The 23,313-nt window shown below is 54.0% G+C and overlaps 5 protein-coding genes across 5 annotated transcripts; all 5 read right to left on the bottom strand.

Annotated features, from left to right (window-relative positions):
• Window positions 1–2,259: 2,259 nt before the first annotated feature.
• JKF63_00460 (uncharacterized protein) lies at window positions 2,260–4,023 on the bottom strand (the record flags this gene model as incomplete). The annotated part of the gene is made up of 1 exon (XM_067896511.1): window positions 2,260–4,023. The coding sequence occupies one exon, from the start codon at window positions 4,021–4,023 to the stop codon at window positions 2,260–2,262; it is 1,764 nt and encodes a 587-aa protein (XP_067752668.1).
• Window positions 4,024–8,093: 4,070 nt separating this feature from the next.
• On the bottom strand, window positions 8,094–9,431 carry JKF63_00459 (uncharacterized protein; the record flags this gene model as incomplete). The annotated part of the gene is made up of 1 exon (XM_067896510.1): window positions 8,094–9,431. The coding sequence occupies one exon, from the start codon at window positions 9,429–9,431 to the stop codon at window positions 8,094–8,096; it is 1,338 nt and encodes a 445-aa protein (XP_067752667.1).
• A 791-nt stretch (window positions 9,432–10,222) lies between these two features.
• Window positions 10,223–12,085, bottom strand: JKF63_00458 (uncharacterized protein; the record flags this gene model as incomplete). Its single annotated transcript, XM_067896509.1, has 1 exon — window positions 10,223–12,085. The coding sequence occupies one exon, from the start codon at window positions 12,083–12,085 to the stop codon at window positions 10,223–10,225; it is 1,863 nt and encodes a 620-aa protein (XP_067752666.1).
• Window positions 12,086–13,323: 1,238 nt separating this feature from the next.
• On the bottom strand, window positions 13,324–14,925 carry JKF63_00457 (uncharacterized protein; the record flags this gene model as incomplete). Its single annotated transcript, XM_067896508.1, has 1 exon — window positions 13,324–14,925. The coding sequence occupies one exon, from the start codon at window positions 14,923–14,925 to the stop codon at window positions 13,324–13,326; it is 1,602 nt and encodes a 533-aa protein (XP_067752665.1).
• Window positions 14,926–17,655: 2,730 nt separating this feature from the next.
• JKF63_00456 (uncharacterized protein) lies at window positions 17,656–22,218 on the bottom strand (the record flags this gene model as incomplete). Its single annotated transcript, XM_067896507.1, has 1 exon — window positions 17,656–22,218. The coding sequence occupies one exon, from the start codon at window positions 22,216–22,218 to the stop codon at window positions 17,656–17,658; it is 4,563 nt and encodes a 1,520-aa protein (XP_067752664.1).
• Window positions 22,219–23,313: the final 1,095 nt, after the last annotated feature.

Here is a 23,313-nt window from a genome sequence, read left to right as displayed (position 1 = left end):
CACCGGATTAAAAACCACCATGGAGAGAAATCTGCCCGTCCAAACATTTGGATATGTATATGAAGAGGGAGAACGGAAAAGCTGAGTAAACACGAGGGAGTGGGGAAAACAAAACAAAACAGAGAAACAATGATTAGGGACGAAAGAGATCCCCACCCCCCGCCAAAAATAAAAAAAAAACAAAAGAAGAAGCAATGATACCGCGGCGGAGGGGGGGGGGAGGAGAGAACGTTGCATGAGAGTGCAAGAAAGACATGGGAGGTCAATAAAAACATATCACGGCCGTGTTGTACACCAGGGAAAGGGGGGAGGAAGAAAGAAAAAACTCTGCATGAAGGAGTGCCATAGCAAGAAGGTAAGCGCGAATAAGAGTGCTCACACACACAAACACACACACACACAAACGAAACAAGGAGAGAGCCAGACAGAAGAACAAACAGAATTTAAAAGCCGTTAGAAAAAAAATGGAGAGAAAAGCAAAAACAAAAGGATGGGAGGTGAAAGAGCAGGGAGTCGTGACGAGGAAAAGATGACTGAAGACACAAGAAGAAAACAGGTAAAAGGAGAAGAATAGAGAAACAAAAATAAATGGATATGATGGTGGTTGAACACCATCACTATCACAAAGACAAGCCCATACAGAGAAAACACAGATATGTGTGAGCACGAGAAGGGGGTGAGGGGTGGAGAAAAGAAAAAGAAAGGGAGAGGGAAGAATGTTATCTGCGAGAAGGAAATACTGTAAAAAGAAATCTGCAAACACGCAAAACTTTTCACCGGGGTAAGAAAAAAAAAGGCGGGAGTTAAGAGGGGGGGAGGGGGGAAGGTGTGGAGATGTGGGGGAGGGCGGCAACGGCTCTATCAGGTCAACCATAATGCGCTCGTTACCACACCTTTTCTTTCCCGTTTTCGACTCCGCTTTTCCAAACAATTGAAGCTATCCAAAAACACACACACGCACGCACGCACAAAAACAGACAAACAGAGAGGAAGCCGTGAGAACTATACATACACGCATAAAGGCGGGCAAAAGAAAGGGATGCAAAACAACAACAACAAAAAACAGAAGGTCAAGAGAGGGGGGGAGGGGGGGAGAGGAGGAGGAAGAGCGGGGAACGTACCGGACTATGCACAATCGATGAGACCACCCGAAAGTGTCGATGTCTGTCTCTGTGTGCGTGTGTGTGCATTCCATTTCGACAAATTACATGACAAAGTCCATCCGCACATCTGCACCAAAAAAAGAACATTAACGCTTCGTCCTCTGTCGTCGTGTGCGTGAAGCTCACAAGAGAGCGAGGAACGGGGAGGGGAGGGGGGAAAAAGAAGAAGAAAAGACGGTGTGGAAAAAAAAATACAATATAACATAATATAATATGTTACCGTGATAACACCCGCACATCCGTGATGGTTTGTTTTTTACTTTTTCGTCGTCTTTTCCCTGATTGTCCACTCCCCCGTGTATGGTGTGCGGCAGATGAATAGATGTTCATTTGTTCTGTGCCTCTTTTATGCATTTGGAAGAATGTAAGCCCCGAATAACCAGAAGTGTAAAACGGAGCGGTAGACAAAGAGGGGAGATGAAAGAAGGCAGGCAAGTCTCAAAATGCAAGCGCAACGTGGGAAACAGCGGCAGAGGGGCTTTGGTGATGCGACCACCAACAACGACCTCTTCTACCTCTCTCTCACTACCCCTCCGCACCGTGGCTGGCAGATGCGTTTTTCTTTTTCCAAGTAGCCCACGCACGTACCTCTCTCCCCGGATTCTTTCCAGCCCCCAGTACCTGCGCTGCCTCTCTATGGCCTTGCCCCCCCCCTCCCTGCTTAGCAGCACTGCTCTTCTCCGGGTCTTTGCTCGAACCACGTACTTTTCACTCGTCCCCCTCCCCCCCTCCCCTTTGGGAAACTGTGCATATTCGGCCACTACACCACCCACATCCATTCCACTCTCGATCGTTGTTGTTGTTGCGACCGCCGCCATCCCTCTCATTGAGTCGCCGATTTTGCCTCGTACGCGTTGCATTCTTGGATAATCTCTCGCCTCCACAACCACATTGCCTTCCTTTTTTTCTCCTGACCCAGTGCAGTGTACTCGGCTCGATGCGTGGAAACGTATACTGAGTCGTGGCGGAGGTGCGCAGTGGTTAAAAAAAACTCTTGGCCGGATCACACACACACACACCACCCCTCGAGCGATCGAGTGAGTCGAGGAAGTGCGAAGAGGGGGAGAAGGAGGGAAAGCGAATCTGTGCGGAGCTCTCAATCGGCGCCGTAGACTTCAGCGTACGCGGTCGTGAAGAAACGGTGGTTCATTGCCTCCAGAACGGTGAGGCGGCGCTCCGGATCAAGAATCAGTAGCCGGGCAACCAGATCAACCCCTGCAGCACCAAGCAGCTCTAGGGAGTGACGCTCGCTCAAAAGCGCACGAATATGGCGGCTAAGGCGATCCACTTGCATCTGCATGAGCTCCTCCGCGGTCATGTTCTCCGCGTCTGTCTCCTGATACCGGTTCAGGACTTCCGCGTAGCGCTCGGAGTGGTGGTAGTCCCGCATATGCGGGAAGGTCGAAAGAGACGGGCGGCAGCCGCGCGTAAAGATGTGCCGCAGCTCGTCTGCCTCATCCTTGCCCTTGAAGAGAACACTGCCGGAGGCCATTTCTACTAAAATGCACCCCATCGACCAGGCGTCTGCAGAGTAGGTGTAGTTGGTGTTCCCGAGAAGAATATCGGGGCTGCGGTACCAAAGCGTGACAGCCTCGTGCACGTACTTCTTGTACGGGATGCCCTCCAGTCGAGAGAGGCCGAAGTCACCGACCTTCAAGGTATACAACTCGCCGGGTAGGGCGCCTTGGGTATCGCGTGACTCGCTGTCATCAGGGCTGTCAACGGCAGAAACCAACAAGGGCGTCGTCGGGTCCGTGCGCTTGGCGAGCATCAAATTCTGCGGCTTCAGGTCGCGATGGACGATGTTGCGCGAGTGCAGATAGCTCAGTGCCAAGATAAGCTCGACTGCCCACCGCCGAAACACCTGCGGGGGCATTCTGTCGCCGAACTTTGCTGCAGACGACCGCATGGATATTTTCAAGTCTCGCATGAAGTGCCACAGGTCGCCGCCCTCACAGTACTCCATTGCCACATAGACAAGCTTCTCGCGGGGCCGCGGTAGCGTTTCCAAAATTCTAATGAGATGCTGGTGACCACGCATGATACGCCGTCTCTGCTGAGCAGACCGCGAGTCGAGCACCCCACCGCGCGGAAGTCTCGGTGAACATGAAATCATCTCATCCCACTCATCCTCCGTTGCACCACCCAAACTGTAACGACTTTGGTCCATGCACGAGGAAAACATATTATCGTGTCTGCGAGTAGGCGGCAGTGACGCCGCCGTGCTTGGGTGAAACACCGCCCGGCCGAAGCGAAACGCGTCCCGCTCTACACGATCGAAATTGGCAGCTCCACCGCCCACCTCGCTCAGGACCATGATTTCCCGTAGTGTGGCTGCCTGTAGCCCGTCCCCCTCACTACCGTTCTCCATGCGCTTCAGCACCACACGAATGACCCGACTGCTGGTACTGCGTGATCCGATATGCCCCTTAGATCCTGCTTCGGTCAGCAGGTCGTTGGGCAAGGAAGGCAGCCTCGAGACTGATTCAGGGGTCTGCTGCGGGGGTAGCAGTCGAGGTGGGTGAACCTTTGCGTCTGCGAGATACACACGACCGTAAGCACCTCGACCAATTTCTTTCCGAAGGGTATACGTGCATGACGCACCCTCAATGTCGGTGAGCTCATTCTGTTGGCTCGCTAGCGTGTGCGTCAGCGGAGGCGGTGATCCCGACGCTGCCTCCGCCGATCTGGTAGGTTCGACACCAGCTGCCTCCCCTGCGTCATTCTGTGGTGAAAACCAGTGCTGGATGCGCTTGGCAGTAGATGGTAGGCGTGTGTCGTCCACGTCACCCTTGGCTGCCCCACCCTCTTTTCTCTCCGGCAGCGTGCTGCTTTCGTGCTCGTGGTGCACCAGTGCCATTGTTGGCTTTAGGTGAAGAGGCTCAACGAGCACACGTGGAGACCAAGCACCCACTAAAGCACAAAGAATGGCGAAATGGAGTTATACGTGAAGGTAGCACTCGAGCGTTTGCTTGGGGGTGGGGGAGGAGGGCCGAGAGGGGAGAGAGTAAGAAAAAAAGAAACTATATGCAAGCAAGCCAAGAAATGGAAAACAACAGCAGTGGCGCAAAGAAAAGCGAATTGAGGGCAACAACAAAAGGCAAGCAGGTGTGGAAGCCCGAATGAAGAGATCAGAACTGTGGGGAGAAAAAGAGATAAAACAGAACGAAAACAGAGAACCACACAACAAAAGAGAAATGCGGGGGGGAGGGGGACCCCTGTGAAGACACACACACACACACACACGCAAAGAAGCGAGAGATAAAAAAATCACCCACAAACAAGAACACAAGCGATTGGGGGAGGGGGAGAGGGGGGGGGCGAGATGACCTCTAAGGAGGTGAGGGATTTTTTTCTTTGAATAGAACACGCACGCACCGGTGGGGAAAAAATACTACGCCTGTGAAATATTCGAATATAATTAACTGATGATGGCCGATGACGAACTGCTAACCGAGGGTAAGGGGGAGCAAGAAAAAAGGGTGTAAGGGGGGAAGGTGCGGGGAACGTACAGAACCAACGAAAAAGATCAAGACTATGTGGAACGTAGAAGAAAGGGGGGAGGGGGGAATACAAAAAAAAGGGGGGGTGCAAATGGGATACAAAAATCAGCAAAAACCACAAGTCACACACACACACACACACCACGAGGCCTGGAATAAAACAGGGATGAGCAAATTGCAGAAACGACACGATGAGGATGGAGGGCACAGGGTGAAGAGAGGGGGAGGGGGAGGGAGGGAGGGGAGGGGGGGACAGTAAGAAACGCATACACATGTAAGGTCAAAGGCCACCACGAGGAGGAGAAGGAGCAAAACGAAACCCCCGCAACTACGCGAAAAGAGGGGAAAAGAAAATTGGGGAAAAATATATTTTTTTTAATCGGAGAGCGTGTGAGAACGGCGTGTGAAAGTAGCGGCTCGGACGGTTGTGAAATGGACAGATAGAGAAAACTGAGGCAGCCAAACAAGACAATCGGTTTTTTTTAATGAAATTGACACCAGAATCAAAAGCAAAAAAAAGAAGACGTGCGAAGAGGGTCTTGGCAGAGCTCGACGCGTGCCAACACAGAGACAGGTGAGAGGGGGAGGGGGGGGGGAAAAAAGGAGGGGAAGAGACCGGGCCACTCAACAGGAGAGTGAAAAAAAAAAGCGACACGTGAGGAGGCAATACAGCGAGCAGAAAAGGGAGAAAAAAGCGAGCTGTGAGGAATGGAAACAAGGAGAGAAAATGATTGAGGAACCGCAATCTGACCTTAATCACAAAAGAGCGCACTAAATGGCCAGCACGAAGTATACGGAGACCAAAAGAAAAAAATGTGAGTCTCGGTGTTTGCGAGTGGAGAAAAAAAGATGTTGAACACACACAGACACAAAGAGCAGCTAAAAACTCCAACGGCGACAGCACACCCGAGAGGGGGAGGGGGGAGGGGAGCACAGATGCTTCTCTCTTTGAGTAAACCGTCTAATTGAACCTGTACACCTGCAAACCTTTCAGCGACAGCGAGGTGAGGGGAGTAGAAATGGGAAGTATGGGATAATGATAAAAGAGGTGTCGCAGGGGCCGGGCAAAATGCTCATCGAAGGCAAGGAAAGTGAAGGAGGGAGTGATGTGGCTGTCTGCCAATATTCTGGGGTGGCACCGAAAACCAGCACACCTCCCCTCGGCACCAGCCACCGTAGACCGGCAAACACACACGCACGGGGGCACAGCGACAACGACAACAGCCTAGAAAAAAAACAACAAGAGAGACTCTCAAGCACACCTCTTCCTTTGGTCGTCTCTATTCACTCTCTTTTTTTTTTTTGGGGGGGGGGGGGGATCTAACAGAGGAGAGCGAAATGGTGAGTACTGCACTGCAGAGGGGGGGAGGGAAGAAACAGCAAAGACACGCACGCCGCAGATGTTTCCCATTCGTGTGCTCGTGTAACTTGTGTTTGTATACCAATGCGACGAGAGATGAGCTCACTGAAGAAAAGACAGGGGAGAGAGAAAGAGGAGGGGGAAGACGACCTAAAAATAGACCAAGGGACAAGGGGGAGTAGAGCATGGGGCATCTTGTTGTTCGGGCGTGTGGACTGAGAATGTCAGTCATGGACTGCAGCCAAAACGGCGCGGACGTGCGCAACGAAGAGTGACACGAGCGCAAACTAGGGAGGATGTAAATGAAATTTGAAAGGACACATGCAGAAACTGATATGAAGAACGTGTGCGTGCGTGTCTGTCCATCCATCCTCGGGCGCGTTTGGTGCACCACTGGTAGGAGAGGAATTGGGGAGGAGGGGAGGGGGTTCACCTCTTCCCCCCCCCCCCCATTTCGCGCGCTTCTATAGGTCCACTGGTTTTGGTTTCATTCCTGCCCTCCGAACATTTGCAGGGCGCGCCTTCCGTCCTGAAGTAGCGACGACGCGCACACACACATGCCTCGAAGCGCAGCACCTCTCTCTTCCAAAGACTCTGGCGTGGAAGCAGCCATTCCACAATCGTCCCCCGCCTCGTATTTGTTGTTGCCGTTTTCCCTCTTGTTTTTGAAGCGCCTTGCTAGAAAAAAAAACCTCGAGCACGCACACTTCTTGGTGAGGTCCGAGAGATGAAGGGGGAGGGGGCAGTTATGGTGGTGATGACGTGCGCCATCCGCTCTCTGCTTTGTCGCCTTCTCGCTTTGTCTTTGCACAACGGCATATATCCTCTTCCCCCTTCCCCTCAACCACACACACACACACACACACACACACACACACACACATGCTCGAATTGTTTCGCCTGTAGCTTCAATTGATCATGACGATATTCGATTCAGAAAGAAACGTGAACAAATTAAAGAAAAACGGCAGTATCCAATGCACACACACACACACACGTGTGCCAATGAAACACAGCTCATAATGTACTCACCTTGCTGTAAACCGAAGAAGCAACACAGAGAGAGAGACGAGTACAGCATAAATATATATATAAATATATAAATATGTATATATATGCATATATATACATATATATTTGAAAAGAGTGGAGTTAGTGCAGAATGAAGAGGGAGAGAAAAAAGAGGCTAGCGTGTCCCGCGATGGAAGCGTAAAGGAAAACAGCTGATGAAGCAGCAGCAGCAGATGAAGGGACGAAGTGCTGACTACCCAAACAACCTGACCTGTGTGCCGCCGCCCCACCCCCCTCTCTCTCCCCTTTTCCCCATTCGTAAGGAACCAAACTCCATTTTCATCGCAAACAAACGGCGGCAGCTGCTGCGGAGACGCGGGAGGGGAGGGGGGGGGGGGGGGATGGGGGGGAGGGGGGAGAGTGTGCAGTGGGGCAAGGCAACCGAGACTCTAAAAAGGATATTGCAGCCTAACATCTTCCGGACTGTTGTATCCGCTGGTTATTCGTGACTCACCCCATCGCACCCGAACCCCACCCCCGCTTGGGTTATAAATTACATCCTTTACCCCATCAAACGATGGCAACCACACTTCCCCACGAAGGAGAAAGGGGGAAAAAAGAAAACTAAACAGATACGCACCAACGAAGAAATCGCAGCAAAAAGACTCCACAAATGGGAATGCATAAAACGAGCAATAACCAGTAATAAAAAAAAAACGGTGGTGTACAAAAAAAAACGAAAACGCAGGCGTGCAAACAGAGAGACACAAATTTGCTCGCCAAAATGCCGCTGATCACGTTTGATAGCAAAAAAAAAGTACGCCAAACCGCACCACTGCCGCCGCCCACCCAAGACTCACCTCCCCCCTTCCGTGTACGCCATTGTTCAAAGGAAAAGGAAAAACAGTAAAGGCAGCAAAAACGGTTTCTAAAAAGCGAAGAAGGCGGGGGGAGGGGGGGGGGGCAAGCGAAGGGGGACAGGGGCCGGGGCCAGAACCGGGACGCAGCCGCGTTCCCCCACTCACCACTCTTCAAAAACACGCCAAACAGCGGTGCCTACGCGTGAACCTCTTCGCCGGCGCGCTTGACAGCCTCGAAACTGTACGGCTTGCCATGTATGCGCTCGAACAGACTGAGAATATCTTCCGCAGCGCTTTCAAAGTGCGTGGCGGCATCGTAACTCCTACTGATAAAACAACGGCTGGTGCTTCCATCCTCGAGTGGCTCGTAGAGGTCAGAGACAGAGATAAACGTCTCCAGTGTGGGGCCGATAAGCCGGAGGCCTGCCTCCAGGTCCTCCCGGGGGTTCGCCGGATGCTCGACGACGGTGCCGATGATAACGACAAACTTTCCCTCAGGGCATACTTTGTCTTCCTCACACAGCTGCAGCACGTAAACGTCATTCTTGCGTTTAAGCTCTGTTTGTGGAATGATAATTTGACATGCGTTGGCGGTCACCTTCAGGTTGGGAATGGGGTGGTCCATGATTGCGATGCAGCGCACGACCTTACCAGATGTCCTGACACGGTCCGGAAAGTAGGTCGGGTCGCCCACCACCAGCTTCGCGTACGCCTTTTTGCCGTCACTCTCGATGGACTCGAACACTCCGTTGGAGTCGAAGTTCACCTTGTCAACAGGTGTCTGCAGCATGTAAGTGCCACCGTACACGGCCGACAAACGTGAGAAGGCCTGTGGTAGCTCGCCGCTACCGTACAGCGGGTACACGTACGGAGATCGGCTGTACATCAGAAAGGAATCCTCGTAGAGCTTGCACCGCATCACGGTTTCGAGGGCTGGCCTGTGCAGGTAGTCGTCGTTGTTCTGGAGTGCCATGGCGTGCCCGACAAACGTGATGGTGTCGCTGCCGAGATCGAACTCTTTGAAAAGCTGCTGCATCGTCATGACCTGTAGATTATAGCCCTTGTAGGTGCGACTGTCCGCCACATTGTAGCTCGACACGAACTGGAGGAAATTCCGAAGGCGGCGCTTCTCGAAAAAGCCCATCAGCGATGAGGACAGCGCCTCCATCTCCGTTGCAGGGACCTTTGCTATTTTACCGTCCTTCATCACGAAGGAGCAGTCCAGCAGCATGAACTCCATGCTGTAGCGATCCACAACGGTTGCGCGGAGGATCTTAACCAGTTCACCAGCGCACATGAGCACTTTCGGGATCAGATCGATGTTGTAGAGGTGGCTGCGGCCCATCGATGCCGGCGGCGTGCCCTTGTTAAACTTCTGGTAGAGCTGCTCCAAGTTGAGCGAGGCGCTCTCACCGCCGTAGTATGGGTTGCGGTCCACATGCAGTACCTTGTAGCCGTTCACGGACAGCAGGCCAGACAGCACGCACTCCACCAGGCCTGTCCCACACACGATCGCATCATACGTCTCCTCCATGGCGGTGTGTACTTTATTTGGCGCTGAGCGTCCTTTATCCCTGCTTGCGATGGCAATCTCAAGCACCTGAGCTGCAGCGTTTCCAGGGTTGTTTTTTCCCAATACCTCTTGTGCAGGAACTGGTGGTGGGAGGGGAGGAGGGGGGGATGTGGCAAAGGGAGGGGGAGGTGGTGAAGAGCAACGTGAGCGGCCAAGACAGCGGGCGAGGTATTGTGTCTGGGTGAAGCGAAGAAAACAAAGCGTGCACGTGTGCGAGTATATAGGGTGTCAAGGCAGCTAATAACAGCTGTAGCAGATGATGTGAGAGAGCAAAGAGGAAAAATGAAGAATAACAGGACCAAGTCGGCTTCAGAGAAGACAAAGAACGAGCGGCGAGAACATGAAGGTTGAGAGAGCGATGCCGTCAGTAAGAGCGCGACAACATCGGATACACAGACGCGGTGAGAAAGAGACGTGGTAGATCGGCCTCCAGCAGTCTCGGCCAAGAAAAGAGGAGGAGGGGGGGGGAGGGGGGGCTGCCTCGCCACGGGGTACTGAGAACGGCACAGAACTTACGATGTCGCGCAACAGCAGACACAAGAAAGGAAAGAAGGGGGTGTCTCACGGCAAACCACGTACACAGGAATTCGTAGCGAGGGGGGCAGACATCTGGCGAAGCGGACCGTAAAACAGAGAAAGCGTCAAATGTGCACTAGTAGGTATTCTGCAGGAGATGAAGGATCGGATGTCACCGACTTGTTCTCTACTCCCTTCGTCTTTCTTTTCGGGTTTACTAGCGAGAGCCCCGTTTCCTAAGCGAGTACGCCAGCTATCTGTTCACTAGCCGCCTCCGCTTTGTTGTCTACAAGCGACATTGCTGTTCGTTCATCACCCCCCCCCCCTCTCCCTGCTAGGCGCCGCGGACGCGAGAAATCGGGCACCACCACTGTGGCTGATTTGGCAGAGGGGGTGCAAGAAGGGTTTAGCTCGAGCGCCGTGCGATGCTTATGCCCCATCACATGCTCTGGCATTCGATGCCAGCCAATCACACGGTCGCAGCAGTAACAGTAATTCAACACAGGTGGGAGACGCAGACGGCGGGCAGCCTCATCTGACTGCATCTTGACGGCAAGAGCTTCCTGTCGACGGGCGGCATCTCTTCGACACACATCGTCGCGCCGGTCACGAAGCTCGTGAAGAGTTTGGACGTTTGTTGTGAACTGCGCGTCAGCGTTCTTGAGAAGGCACCGCGCATCCACAAACCTTTTCATGGCGTCTATGAGCGTCTGAGAGGTGGAAGCAGCCTCTTCCGCGTAGCCCATGGCCCGTACACACTGCACCACTGCCATGTTGGTCGCCTCCAACGTGCTGACACAGGCCTCGCGGGTGCGCTTACGCAGTGCTTGGAAGAGAGAGTCGTAGTCCTCAGAGATTTCAAGAGAAACACGGGGGATTTGACGGGTGATATGGCGGTTCAACGAGAGTGCTTGGCCCCATGTGCTGTCAAGAAGGATAAGATGCACCTTGCGTCGCGAATGCAGAGCATCGCCTGCGGTGGTAGACGGTCTGACGTGAGGCGCTACCGACCCCTCCTTGACGTTCCCCAATGCAACAGCATCAAGTGAACGTGGTGTGGTGTGGATCGCGTTCACCTGCACATCAGCCCCATCACCATCGCCGCCGAGATCGATTACAGGAGCTTGATCTCCAGCGCTTCTCTCCTCCTCCTCTGCCTCCTCCTCCTCCCCACACACACTGTCCAGGGGGCTGCGGCGGAGATGTGCCCTCCAGATATAGTCGTGGATGGTGACGGCGTCCGACGACGGGTAAAGGGAAACGTGGTAAACCGTGGCCGACTCCTCGGCTGAGCACCCCGCTGGGCGGTGCTCCACTGGCAGCAGCTGTCGCAAGTAGACGTCGTCATCAGCGAGTCCCCAAACGCGCAAGGGTGCGCCGAAGAGGTAGGCGGCGATGTGGCCCGAGTTGGTGCTGCGCATCAATTCCTCGCTGTGCAGCAGCATGGTCACCTCCACATGCTGATCTAGTATGCCTGCTGGCAATGTCGCACGGTATGCGTCCAGCTCGTCGCACATGCACATACTTCGAGGAAACCAGCACCACAAGCAAAGATCACGCTTATGAGCGCGCCAAAGTTCAACAGAGAGTCGGCGCATCACCGTCACGGCGTGACGATCCTCGGGCTTGACGCTGGCAAGAAACGCTTTCCACTCCACTGACTCTTCGAAACTGAGGTAAATGGTGGGCAACAACTCTTCTGGCTGGCCGCTGGACATCGCTGCGGAATCATCCTTGACAGTGATTTGATCCCCGGCAGATACTGCTGGCCCCAAAGGAGTCGCTGCCCACTCCATGACGCGCATCATATCATTCGTGAGCTTGCGTTTGTTAATGTGTATGTTACGGCGTTGCAGACTTTCCTTGTGACTACGAACTTTTTCCGTCACAGTATTGAGGTGCTGAGCAATGCGATCCGCCTGCTCGCTGGTGCGCGAGGGCATCGTGGCGCGCGGGGTGCCGTAATGCTTCAGCCCCACATACTCCAGCAAGCGCAGCATCGAACGCTTGTAAGGGTTCGAAGTAGCTTCACATGAAGAAACTAGTGGCTCACTAAGCGAGTGTACCGCAGCGGAGGTTGGAGAAGTGGCGGGTATCATGAGGCCGTGGACACGCGCCCCCAAGGCTCACTTGTCTGGAGCTCGAGCTGAGTGTGTGTGTCTGTATATATATATATATATGTATGTAGAGATGATAATGCAAACCGGGTTGTATTCGAAAGATTTTGCCACACTCCTTTTTTAGTTCACGGTATGACAAGGATCGTGTATACACTCCCCACCCCCCTCTGCGTCATTGTGTGTCCCTCAGGTGTGGACGAGAGGGAGGAGGGGGAATACAAAGTTGGTGAACGGTGGAGAAGTTTTAGCGTGAGTTATTACGCAATGCACCTGAAGCTGTAAAGACGAGCATCGGTGCGCATCATCCGTCACCTTTATAAGCCACCGTACAACATGGACACCTGGACCGAACTGTCAAACGAAACGACGTGAATCGGAGTACAGCACAGAGTGCGCTCCGCGCGTGCAGGTGGAAAGAAATATATATACATATATACACATACATATATTATTGCTATCCACTGCGATGGGCGCGTTGGCGAAACCGAAGGCATGAAAAAGAAGAAATAGCAGCTCACCAGCGACACACGACTCAGCATCCGAGCCTCTTTGATTAGTGTGCTTTGAGGCGCTTGAAGTGAGATGCCTTTTTTCCCCTCATCCGCTACACGTTTTCTCCGCTTAAGAATGTCCTCTCCGTTTGATGTGCATTTTCTGTTGTTATTAAGGCCTCTGTGCTTCCGTTGGTGTTCGAATGCCGAAGAAGACAATCTGGTGTGTCTATAGGGGCACACACACACACACACAAACAAAAAGGGGGGAGCCCCCGGCTTCATAATGATGAGATGGCGGAGAGGGGAGGAGGAGGGGCGTCCAGCAAAAGGCGGTCCTCTCAATGTCTAGAGCCAATGCGAGAACCCCCGGAAAAGTAGAGGGGGGTAGGAGTTGGAAAGTACACGAGAGGTAGACAACCCAGGAATGATAGCACCAGAGGTGATCACTCCGGTACCCTTGAAAACATGCGAGTACAGCGAAAGAAAGACAAAACTATACGGGGCAAGGAACTTTGTGAAGAAGAACGCAACCAGTGACAGTCTCACACACACATACACACACACACACACACAGGCGCAGACATAAACATAGACACAGATCGATGAAGAAACGCTGGCATGCATCCATACAGAATCTGAACCAACGCGCTCACTCCCCCCCCCCCTTCCCCCTTTTCCCTTTCTTTCTCGGCGTTGCCTTTCCTCCTCTGAGGTCCCTCCTCCCTACGCGAGTTCTGTCACGCCTTTTCCCTGGCACGCGGGACAAAGACTTTTGTTACGATGCCGCCAGCGTGAGAGACGAGTGGCGAGCGAGGCTTCCCACTCATGTCCGCACCCAGCACAGAGCCACCACACCTTTGTCCTTGTGTCCGTCGGCGACACCTGTTCTATGCGGAGATCTCCATTCTTTAGTGGATGCCATTCCTGCAGCACCACGCTCTCCTCCGAGGCTAGCTCACCAGCTGACTGAGAATGCAGCAGCGCACAAGAGGGGCACCGGACCTTGTCCTGGGCTCGGTCTTTCACGCGAGCGGCGTAGCTCTCACGACAGGTTGGGCAGTTCCAGAAAACACTCTGCTTGCTGTCCGCAGCGATCTCTTGGGGTTTGAGGAACGGGTTGTTGCGGTTGTAGTCCCACAATTGGAGGAGGTCAGGCCGCACCTTCGCCAACGTCGACGTCCGGTTCGCAGTGCACTGAGGGCATCCGTTCTTGAGAATGCATCGCACAAACACGGCGCTACGCCAGACTTGGTCGCACTTGGCGCAGCGCCACCCCGCGACCACCGCCGAGTCCGTCAAGACTTCGCTTACAGGGGTGGTATTGACACTGTCGCCTGCAGCAGCGTACTCGGCTGCCAGTTCGGGGAATGCGATAGCCAAGTAGCGGTTGGCCACCTCCTCATCAATGGCCGCCGCGTCCGCCGTGTCCGGATCGCTTCCTCCTGATGGAGAGAGTGGGTCAGACATGCAATCGTCCCCAACATATATGTCCACAGCCGACGCTTTGATGCTGCGGATTTGTGCCTGCCGACTCACACCTTCCTCCTCCTCCACCTCGCCAGCGCCGTCCAGACGTGTCTCCGTGTCCCTGTCTCCGCCTCTCCCGCCGCCTGCCCTCTTGGGATCACCACCGCCGCCGCCAAACTCGTCCTCCCCAGTAGCGCCAACGGGGTCCTCTGTGGGTAGCTCTGAAAATTTGAGATTTTCGAAGTCGTCGTCGATTGCTTCGGTCTCGCCTGCGTCATCGTGCGCCTTGGTCGCTGCAAGCTGTCGAGCACGACCGCTGCTGCTTAGTGCGCGAGGACTCGTGCGCTTCTGTCGTACGGACGACAATGAGTGCACCTCCTCGTATGGACGTGCATCTTCTTCTGTGGACACTGCCGCCTCCTCTCGCCGATAACTGGCTGAACTAAGAGATGCCTCCGTCCTCTCCGACTGCGTATCTGCAGTGAAATGGTGGGGGGGTAACGATGAGGTCGACTTCCGCCGAGAAGATAAAAGTGTCCGTTGCGCTCGCGGCGGCGAAGCGGGAGCCTTGCCGTCCGTCACATCTTCTTTTGCCTTCCCTTTGGCTGCCCCTCCCGCGCACTTTGCCTTGCCGGCCCGGCCCATCGCCGAGCCATAGCGACGCGCTAGCAAAAGCGCAGTCGCGCCACCGTCCATAATGAACGTCTGACCTCCGCAACTCCTGGACGAGGAGCAGCACCTCCCAGAGGGCGGTGTTGCGAAAGAGGAGACAGCGGCGCATGGCAAGAGAGACGAGGACAAGAGGTGGTCGACACACGGGTACGCAACTTTCTGCACCACACTTGAAGCACGCAACATCGGCTCAAGAGTCAGCGTAGCCACCGAGCTACTTCTCTCTGTATAAAGTGTAACTTTTTGCAGCCCTGTGATGATAGCTGCAGTGTTTCGTTGCTGCGGCTAAGGCCAAATACACATGAAGATTGAGAGAGTGTGCACAGCTCGCTGATCCCCTCGAGTATCCTCTCTTCAGAATTGGAGAAGAAAACAGCAATGCCCCTCCAAAAAAAAGGAAAAATATGGCGAAGCAGGAGGGAGAGAGAGAGGGAGGGGGAGGTTGACTAAAGAGTTTGCACGCCACTTAAGTCAGCACCCACGCCTTTTCTTCTCTACTGGGGTAGGGTGGGGTGGGGAACACACGCGGGCAGATACGCGCACGTGTGTATGTGTGTGTGTGTATCATATAATACAGCGCAGAAAGTGGAAGAGGGGGTAAAAGGGTGATAGTCAAGTTCGTTCAGGCAACAAACGAAGAAAAACGCTTGAGGGCGCTAGAGGTCCATCGGCAATATATATATATATATAATGCACTACGCCCCTCAGTAGCCACCCCCCTCCTCCCCTCCTCCTCATGCAGCTCCCCCATCCCGATGGCCTCGTCATCGCAGTCGACGCCATCAGGCATCGCTGGGGCAGCATATACGTTACTCAAAGGGGGCGCTGTGAGGGGGGGGGGGGGACCGGCAGCTGCCTCGGTCTACTGCTGCTGCCGCCACCCCCAACAGCACTTGGCTTCTTGTCTTGCTGTTCTTCCTGCGGTAGTCACCGCACATTGACAAGAGACCGAGCGGTGCATGTCGAGACGCCCTCATGCCAATCGCTCAAAGTGGCCGCGGGTAGAGTGAGCACGGCAGCGAAACACCGTGGCAGTGTAAAAATAAATGCAGTGATATCGAGAAAAGTGGCGAAGAGCGTGTCGGGGGTAACAGGTTGTGTTGGATAATACTTTTATCCAAATGCACTGGAGTGGGGGAGGAGGAGGAGGAGGAGGACATGAGATAAAGAAGTTCACTGACGTCATTCTGGCTTCATGGTGTGTTGTGTTGAGAGTGACGCAAAAATAAACACGTGAATACGCCAGTCAAGAAAGACAAAAAAAAAACGATGACATTTGGTGGGCACCAGTGCAACGAGCAAAGACCTGCTAAATGGAAGGCTCTGCTTCGATCAAAGGCCTGCGCACCTCCCCCCTCCCCTCCCCCCCAACGGGGACACGAGAGCAGTGGAAGGAATGAGAAAGATAGAAGAAAAGAAGTCGCGCATGTTCTCCGCGAAACCGAAAAGTGCACACGAGTGTCTTACAGAGGGTGAAGGATGAGAGTAGAAAGGTGGGAGAGTGACAAGTGCAAGTGAAAGCCATGAAGAAAGACGAGAAGTGTGGTGCGAGCCCAGTGATACACACTCTAGTCGTGCTTGTGCCTTGTCGGGGAAGGGGTAGAAGCTGAGATACGGCCGTCCTCCAGGCAAGCCAGTAGATATCTGAACAAAGTACGCCCCACACGCACGGTGCCACCTATATGAGCATCATCTATTTCCTCGCATTAGTGGGGGCGTAACGTCTTTCTGACCGCTTTTTCTTTTATCTCGTTTCGGTGATCCACCGTATGTGGCTTATCGCGTTGCGTCTTCTTTCATCCCTGTATGGACTCCATAGAAACGCCAACAGAGTTCGTACTAAAAAAAAAAAAGACCAACGAGATGGCGCGCAAGTGCACTTCGCAGAGAGTCGTGAGTACCGCTGCTATCTCCATCACGAAACCCAATAAGCCCTCATCACTCCCGAGAAATACATCCCCTCATCCCCCCCCCAAAAAAAAAGATCACACACACACACACACACACACACATCTTCATCAACGTATCGACAAGGGAAAAGAGAAAAAAGAGGGATGGAAAAAACTACACGCACACACACCCAAACAGAGAATGTTCCACTGCCTCAAACCCCTCTGCCTTTGGACTCGCGAAGCGTGAACATACTCAAGCACAGGCTAAAACACCAAAGAAAAAAGGGGGAAAATGTGCCACGGGATACTTGCGCATTTAGATTGTCTACCGAGACGCAGACACGCACGCATGCACAGCAATACTCGCGCCCGCCTCTGCAACGCCAACCAAAAAAATGTTCAACAACACCCACAAGAGAACAGCTTCAAGTAGCCTATTATCTCCTTACAGCAGCCTTTGTTTCGATGCACTGCTTAGTTTTCTCTCTCTCTCTCGTTATGCCGCTCATCTCATTATCCATCACATGCACACTCCGTAGATCGCTCGCTCGCTCGCTCGCACCGCATCAAACATCATCTCAGCATACTTATGAGTGTATGTATGTATAGATATATATATATATATAATGTTAACAAAAGAAGTCGGTACCTACATACACAGATGGCGAGACACGCCAAATTCTTTTTTTTCCAATCCTCCTCCTTGTCTATGTGCGCTACTTCGTTGTCTCCTTTCGCTACCACCACCTTCCCTCAATCTCCACCTCATCCCCTTTATCTGTTAGTGCTACACCAATCGCCACAACCACGTACCAATGGGGGGGGGGGGTCGACTACGCCATGAGCTGCAAATTAAGTGCATTGCCTTGCAGCTATTTTTTTTTTTGCTTTTCTTTCGCTTTTCTTTTTCGTCAATGGGACTGCGTGGCCTCATGCCGCCCTCATATATATCCGCGCGCGTGTGTGTGTGTGTGTGTGTGTGTGTGTGTGGAGAAAAAACATGTTTCTTCCTCTTCAATCGCTTTTAGTAGCAGCCAGAGTTCATGGCGTCGTACATGTCTCTGTGAGCCATCGGCTTCGATTCTCTCTTCCTGTGCAAACCAGCCGGGAGAACCGACAGCACCGTTTCCTTGATTAGTTTGCCGCGCGGCACCCACTTCGGCAAAGGGCGGCTGTTGTCCGCTAGCATGAAGAAAATCACAGTCATCACCAGGGTGACGGCGACGCCAGCGGAGGCGCCCATAGCGTACATGTCCATCCTGTCCTGCTCGTGCTTTGGGGAGGAGGACGCCGGCGGTGGGCCCTGGCGGCTGAGCTGTGTGAGGAGCGGATCGATATGCAGCACACGGCGGAACTCTGTCGTGCTCGCCGCCGGCCCACTGGACTCGTTGGAGGCTTCCACCACCACCTCGATGTTTGCATCCGTACCGAGCGAGCCAGGGATAAAAATGAAGGCGTAGACCACATCCGCCGCCACCGCGGACGTCTGCATCTCGGTGCTGAAGGTGGTGCTAATGTTCTGCAGGTTATCCCTCAAGTCACGGAACGCGAGAAAGGGATACCCGTGCTGCCACCAGACGCCGTCAAAATCTTTTTCCGGGATCACCGTTGCACCAGTGCTCTGATTCCTGTAGACAAGATAGATACGCAGGTTGTTATACAGCACGTAGACACTGCGCACCACCACCTCGTTTGGCTTGACGCCGGGCATGTTGACAGTGAAGAGCGCCCAGTCATTCAGACCATAAGTGGAGCTGAGGTCATCCACACACAACGGCGTCGCCTCAGCGACGCTCAGCGCGAACGGGTTCGAGGGCAGCGACGAGCCGAGCGGATCCAGAACAGGCCAGTAGCTGCCGCTACGGCATGTGCTGAGTTCCCCTTGCATGCGATGAGCATCCTTGGAGAGACGAGAGACGTACATGGACAAGTGCACGTCAAGCCTCTCGTATCTGTTGTCGTCCATGAGCAACATGAGCTGCACCGTACCCTCGAAGTTCAATGCGCGCAAGTGGGCTTCGCTAAGGCCGCTGCTTCCAGGCACGATACCGCGCAATGTCACATTCTGGTACGTTGTTTTGCAGTTTCGTGTCGGGGAGAAACCGGACTGGTTGAAGACGTGCATCGGGTTCTGCGGGCATTCGCTGGGCATCATAGCGGGCCCCTTGAACAGGTGCACACGGCTCGTGCCGTTGGCGCAGTCACCCTCAGGGAAACTAGAACTTGTGTAGGATGCCTCTGCTCCCGCGTGGGATGCCGAGCATTTCGACTTCGAGCCTGTACACGTGGGGCACTGCTCGGTGTCCAACGACATCCATTCTTGCGTTACCCACTTGAAGCCCTTTACGTGACGGTCTCTGGCGTAACTTGTGGCCATGAATGATTCCACAGAGGGGTAGAGCAGCAGGTTGATGCCGAACGCCTGGTCATGCGTTTCCTTGTCCACATACGTAAAGAACTCCGCGTCGACAGAAATGAGCGACTCCTCCACGCCTGTCTTGGTCACTGAGACAAACTGGTTTAGGTTAATGAGAATGTTGTGTGCGTCGTAGTGCGCATCGAACTGACCAGGCTTTAGCCACGAATGTGCCTGCACAGACTCAGAGTAGAGCGTGCCCTGCAGCTGGTGATGCCCAACAAACTCCCACACTGGCAGCCCGTCGTGCCTCACCATCTTCTCCACTGAGCGGTACGGGAACACGCCCGTCCATGTGGCATCGCAGTCGTTCACGTCGATCGTCCAGCGACCAAGGGAGCTGTTAGTGTAGTTCGCCGGCGTCAGCAGTGGGGCGTAGGCACACGGGTCCGAGAAGGTGTCGCACCCCACGTGCTTGCCACCGAATTTCTGGTACCACGACTCGCCGGATCTGTAGTACGCACCAACGCCGCCGGTGCCGGAAGCGTTGGATAAGCCAGTCCACCTCCACACATCCTCGCCCGTACCATTGCGACCTTGCTGAGCCAGGCAACTCATTTCAAAGCCAGTAGAGCCGGGGGCAACGCTGCTGGCAAAGTCTGTGGGCTCCATGTATGCCTTCTCAGCCGACGTGATGGGCTCGAAGGTGGGGAAACGCACGCCAAGGTTGCCAATCAAACTATATACGATGAAAACGAGCGAGTTCTCACGCCACGTCACAGTCATACCGTTCACCAGATGGCCATCCTTGCGTGCGTAACCAGCGTCAGGTGTTGTGTCCCACACCTTTCGGCTCGGGTATGTCTTCCAGGCGTTCGCGTTGCATGTGCCGCGGCAGGTGATTTGCTCGTTAGTGATATTCGACGTGCCTTCCTCTGGGCTACTTGAGGATGATGATGTCGGTGTGGGGTCCAGGGTCCACTCATGGGAAACCAAAAGGTATGCCGTTCCAGCGCAGTGCGGCTGATTTAGGCAGTACATGGTGAAGGTGAAAGAAAATTGACCCTTTTGCATTGGCGGGCGGTATAGAAAGTCACCGATCGGCTCCATCTCGAGTGTCCCCGCTTGCGGGCCGGTGGTGAGTGTGAAGTGGCGACCGTGCGGACACGCATCCTGCCCGGGCATGTTATTCAGCGACAGCTTGGCTCCTACGCCGGGAGTCACCTGGTAGTAGTAGACATTCGCACACGGCTGCAGCGGCGAGACGGTCGTGAGGGGAATGTAGGCCAAGAACACCAGTTGCGTACGGCAAATGAAACTATTGGCGCAGTACACGTCCACAGCGGCGTAGTCCACCCCCTGCGAGTCGGGCGCCGTATATTGAAACTCCCCACGCAAGTTCACCACGAGACGGCCGCGGATTGTGTTGTTGCTTTTCTCAAGCAGGTATGTAATGATCTCGCACGAGGCGGTGGGAACGGCGTCGAGAGTGCCCGTGGTCGACGTCGAGATGGGGATTTCGTACTGAAAAAACTTGTGGCACATCGGGATTGGCGCTGCGGTCGACGTCGTAGGGGGTGCCACTGTTCTCTCAGCCACGACAAACACAACGTTCGTCTGGCACACCACCTCCCCATTGCATTCTAGTAGCACCGTCGCCGCAACGTCGGCCTCGGTAAGGGGGGCCTGGAATGAGAACGTGCCGTCCGCTCTGAGAATAAGCCCCTCTATGGCGGAGCGAAGCGAAGCCCGCGGGGCGGCGCCGGTGCTGCACACCGCGCCGCTGTCCACCGTGCCGTTCACGACTGCGCCGGGGTGCACAATGTAGGTGGCGGTGCTGGCCGGACAGGCTGCGGCGTCGAGTGTCAACTGAATGAACACGGCCCCTTGGCAGATGACCACGCTGTTGCACGCAATCGTGTATGGGATGCTCGTGTCCTGCGGCGCCGTGCTATTATCAGTGGAGTAAAGGTAGCCCAAGGGATCCGAAGGGTCTAAGGTGACAACCGCGCCCACAGACAGGTTGTGGATAGCCGCCGTGTATACGCACTCAGTCTCCTGCACGTCGAGTGGCAGCTTACCCCTGTACAGACTATTGATGATGTAGGTATTGACTTGAGTGTTTTGCGAGCATGCGGGCAGTGATGCTGGCGGCACGGTTGTCGGGGCCAGGGACGACGCAGGTGGGGCGCTCGTTGCCGATGCAGGCGCTAACGCCACCATCAGCACGTCCGCACAGACGATATCAGCATTACACTGCACGGTGTAGCCCACCGCGGTGCTGTGACCGACAGTGGCTGTGCTGGGAACGGCAAATTCGTAGGCCAGACCAGTCTCGAACGGTGTCATGGTGCCAATAGACGGACCAACAGAAATGCTCGACGTGTAGGTGCAGCTGTCATTCTGAATGTCCAACGGGAATCGGTCAGTGGACACCTCCCCTACTGGATAGCTGTGAACCTTGGAGGCGTTCGAGCACAGCGGGTAGATCCGTTTATCGGTCGCTGCCACTGTGACCTTTACCTGGTCCTCACACGTCACCTCACCATTGCACTTCACGGCGTAGCTGAATGCCGTGGTGGTTCCGACAGAGACGTTACTGGGCATTACGTATATGTAGCCCAAACCGGTGGATCCGGGCATGATAAGGCCCACAGACGGCCCGGTCAAGACAGACGTCGTGTAAGAGCAGTTGCTGACCGGTGCATCCATGTGGAAAACATCCACTCGCGCCGAGTCGGCTGCGTAGAAGCGCGTCTTGTTGGCACGCGAGCACACAGGGTACATGGGCTCGGGCTCCGCATTCTCAGAGGAGTCCGACTTTGAGGACCACGGCGATGGCGACGATGACGGTTGGACGGCGGGAGATGGTACCTCTGTCTGTGCCGCGCTGTAGGTGATGGTTGACTGACACACGACCGTGTCGTCACACACAGCGTTAAGCGAGAAGGTTGCCACTGTCGGCCCATTCAAGCCCACCAGGTAGGACCAACCACTCAATGGCACTACCGAGTGTGGGGGCGCAGGACTTTTGGCCACCACAACTGAAGTGTTGCCACCGGATTTACAAAAGCTCAGGCCATCATACAAAAGCACGCCAGTGCTTGTTTGATCGGCAATGTCGCGGTAATTAAAACCATCCTCGTCACAGCGAGGGGGGGCAGTGGTGACAGTGCTCTGCCCCCGCGCGGTGGAGACTATTACGAGCAGCATCACAGCCATAGCCGCCATGATGGCTACATGGCACTGAGAGGTGGAATGACGTGACATTTTATCTCTTGAGAATTTTCCTTGAACTGAAAGGCGAAAGGTCTCGCGGGTAACACCAACGCGCGAGGAGGAGGCGAAGGAGAGGGCTATAACTGGTGTTCCTTTTATTCCGTACACAAGAAACCACCAGCGCAGATACGCGGAGGCGAACCAGTAGAGAGGCAACACACACACACACACAGAACAAACCAGAGGGATGAAGAAAAAAAGAGAGAATAGAATAGAATACAAGTGCAAAGACTATGCAATCTCACTCGATATACACCCACCTATTTGCTTCTCAATTTCTCTCTCTCCCCTCCTGGGGGATTTGCGGGGGGGGGGGGGGACCAAAAAAAAAAGGGGGAGCAGAAAAATCAGCAAAAAGCCCAACTAACTCGAAAACTCGCACGTTGAGATCAACAGCAATACAACAAGCGTTGAAGGCGGAAGAATCAAATAGGCGGAAAGGATAAACAGGAGCAACGCTACAACGAGCAGCGCAACAGAGAGTGATAATAACCTAAATGAATTTTTTGTCCTCCAGTCGAAACACCCGAGTCGTAAAGAAGGGAGTACAAGGTCACGGCCTCTCTCTCTCTCTTTGCTTTGTTTCACTCCCTGGAGCCTTCCTTTTTTTTTTCGTTGTGTGCCGGACTTCGAAACCGAGGGCAAGGGATGAGAGACAAACACTCACACGAAAAAAAAAGACGATAGAACTAAAAGTCCTTCTGCACCCCACACACAGACCTGACGGGTGTGAGAAGATCAACAAGCCTATGGCCTCTTGGGAGAAGATGTGTATTCACTTGAGATTGCACAAGCTGCGCACAGACCGAGGAGTGGGCACACGCACATGCACCGAATGAAAGCACTGGAAAAATAAAATGTAGACACGATTTTCCTGATATTTGACCGTTAAGCACAGGCAAGTAACACTTTCGTGTGAATCACGCTCAACTGCGGTCGTGCGCTCTGGGGTAGTCGGTTTCCCCCTTCTCCCCTCCCCCTCCTCTCCGATCCTCGGGCGCCTCCCTTACCTGAGCTGACAGTCGCTCCTTCAAAAAGGAATATATA

Source organism: Porcisia hertigi, chromosome 36 (assembly GCF_017918235.1).
Source record: "Porcisia hertigi strain C119 chromosome 36, whole genome shotgun sequence".
Lineage (NCBI taxonomy): Eukaryota > Euglenozoa > Kinetoplastea > Trypanosomatida > Trypanosomatidae > Porcisia > Porcisia hertigi.
Note: the sequence above shows the minus strand (reverse complement) of the source record. Positions and strands in the feature narration are given on the sequence as shown.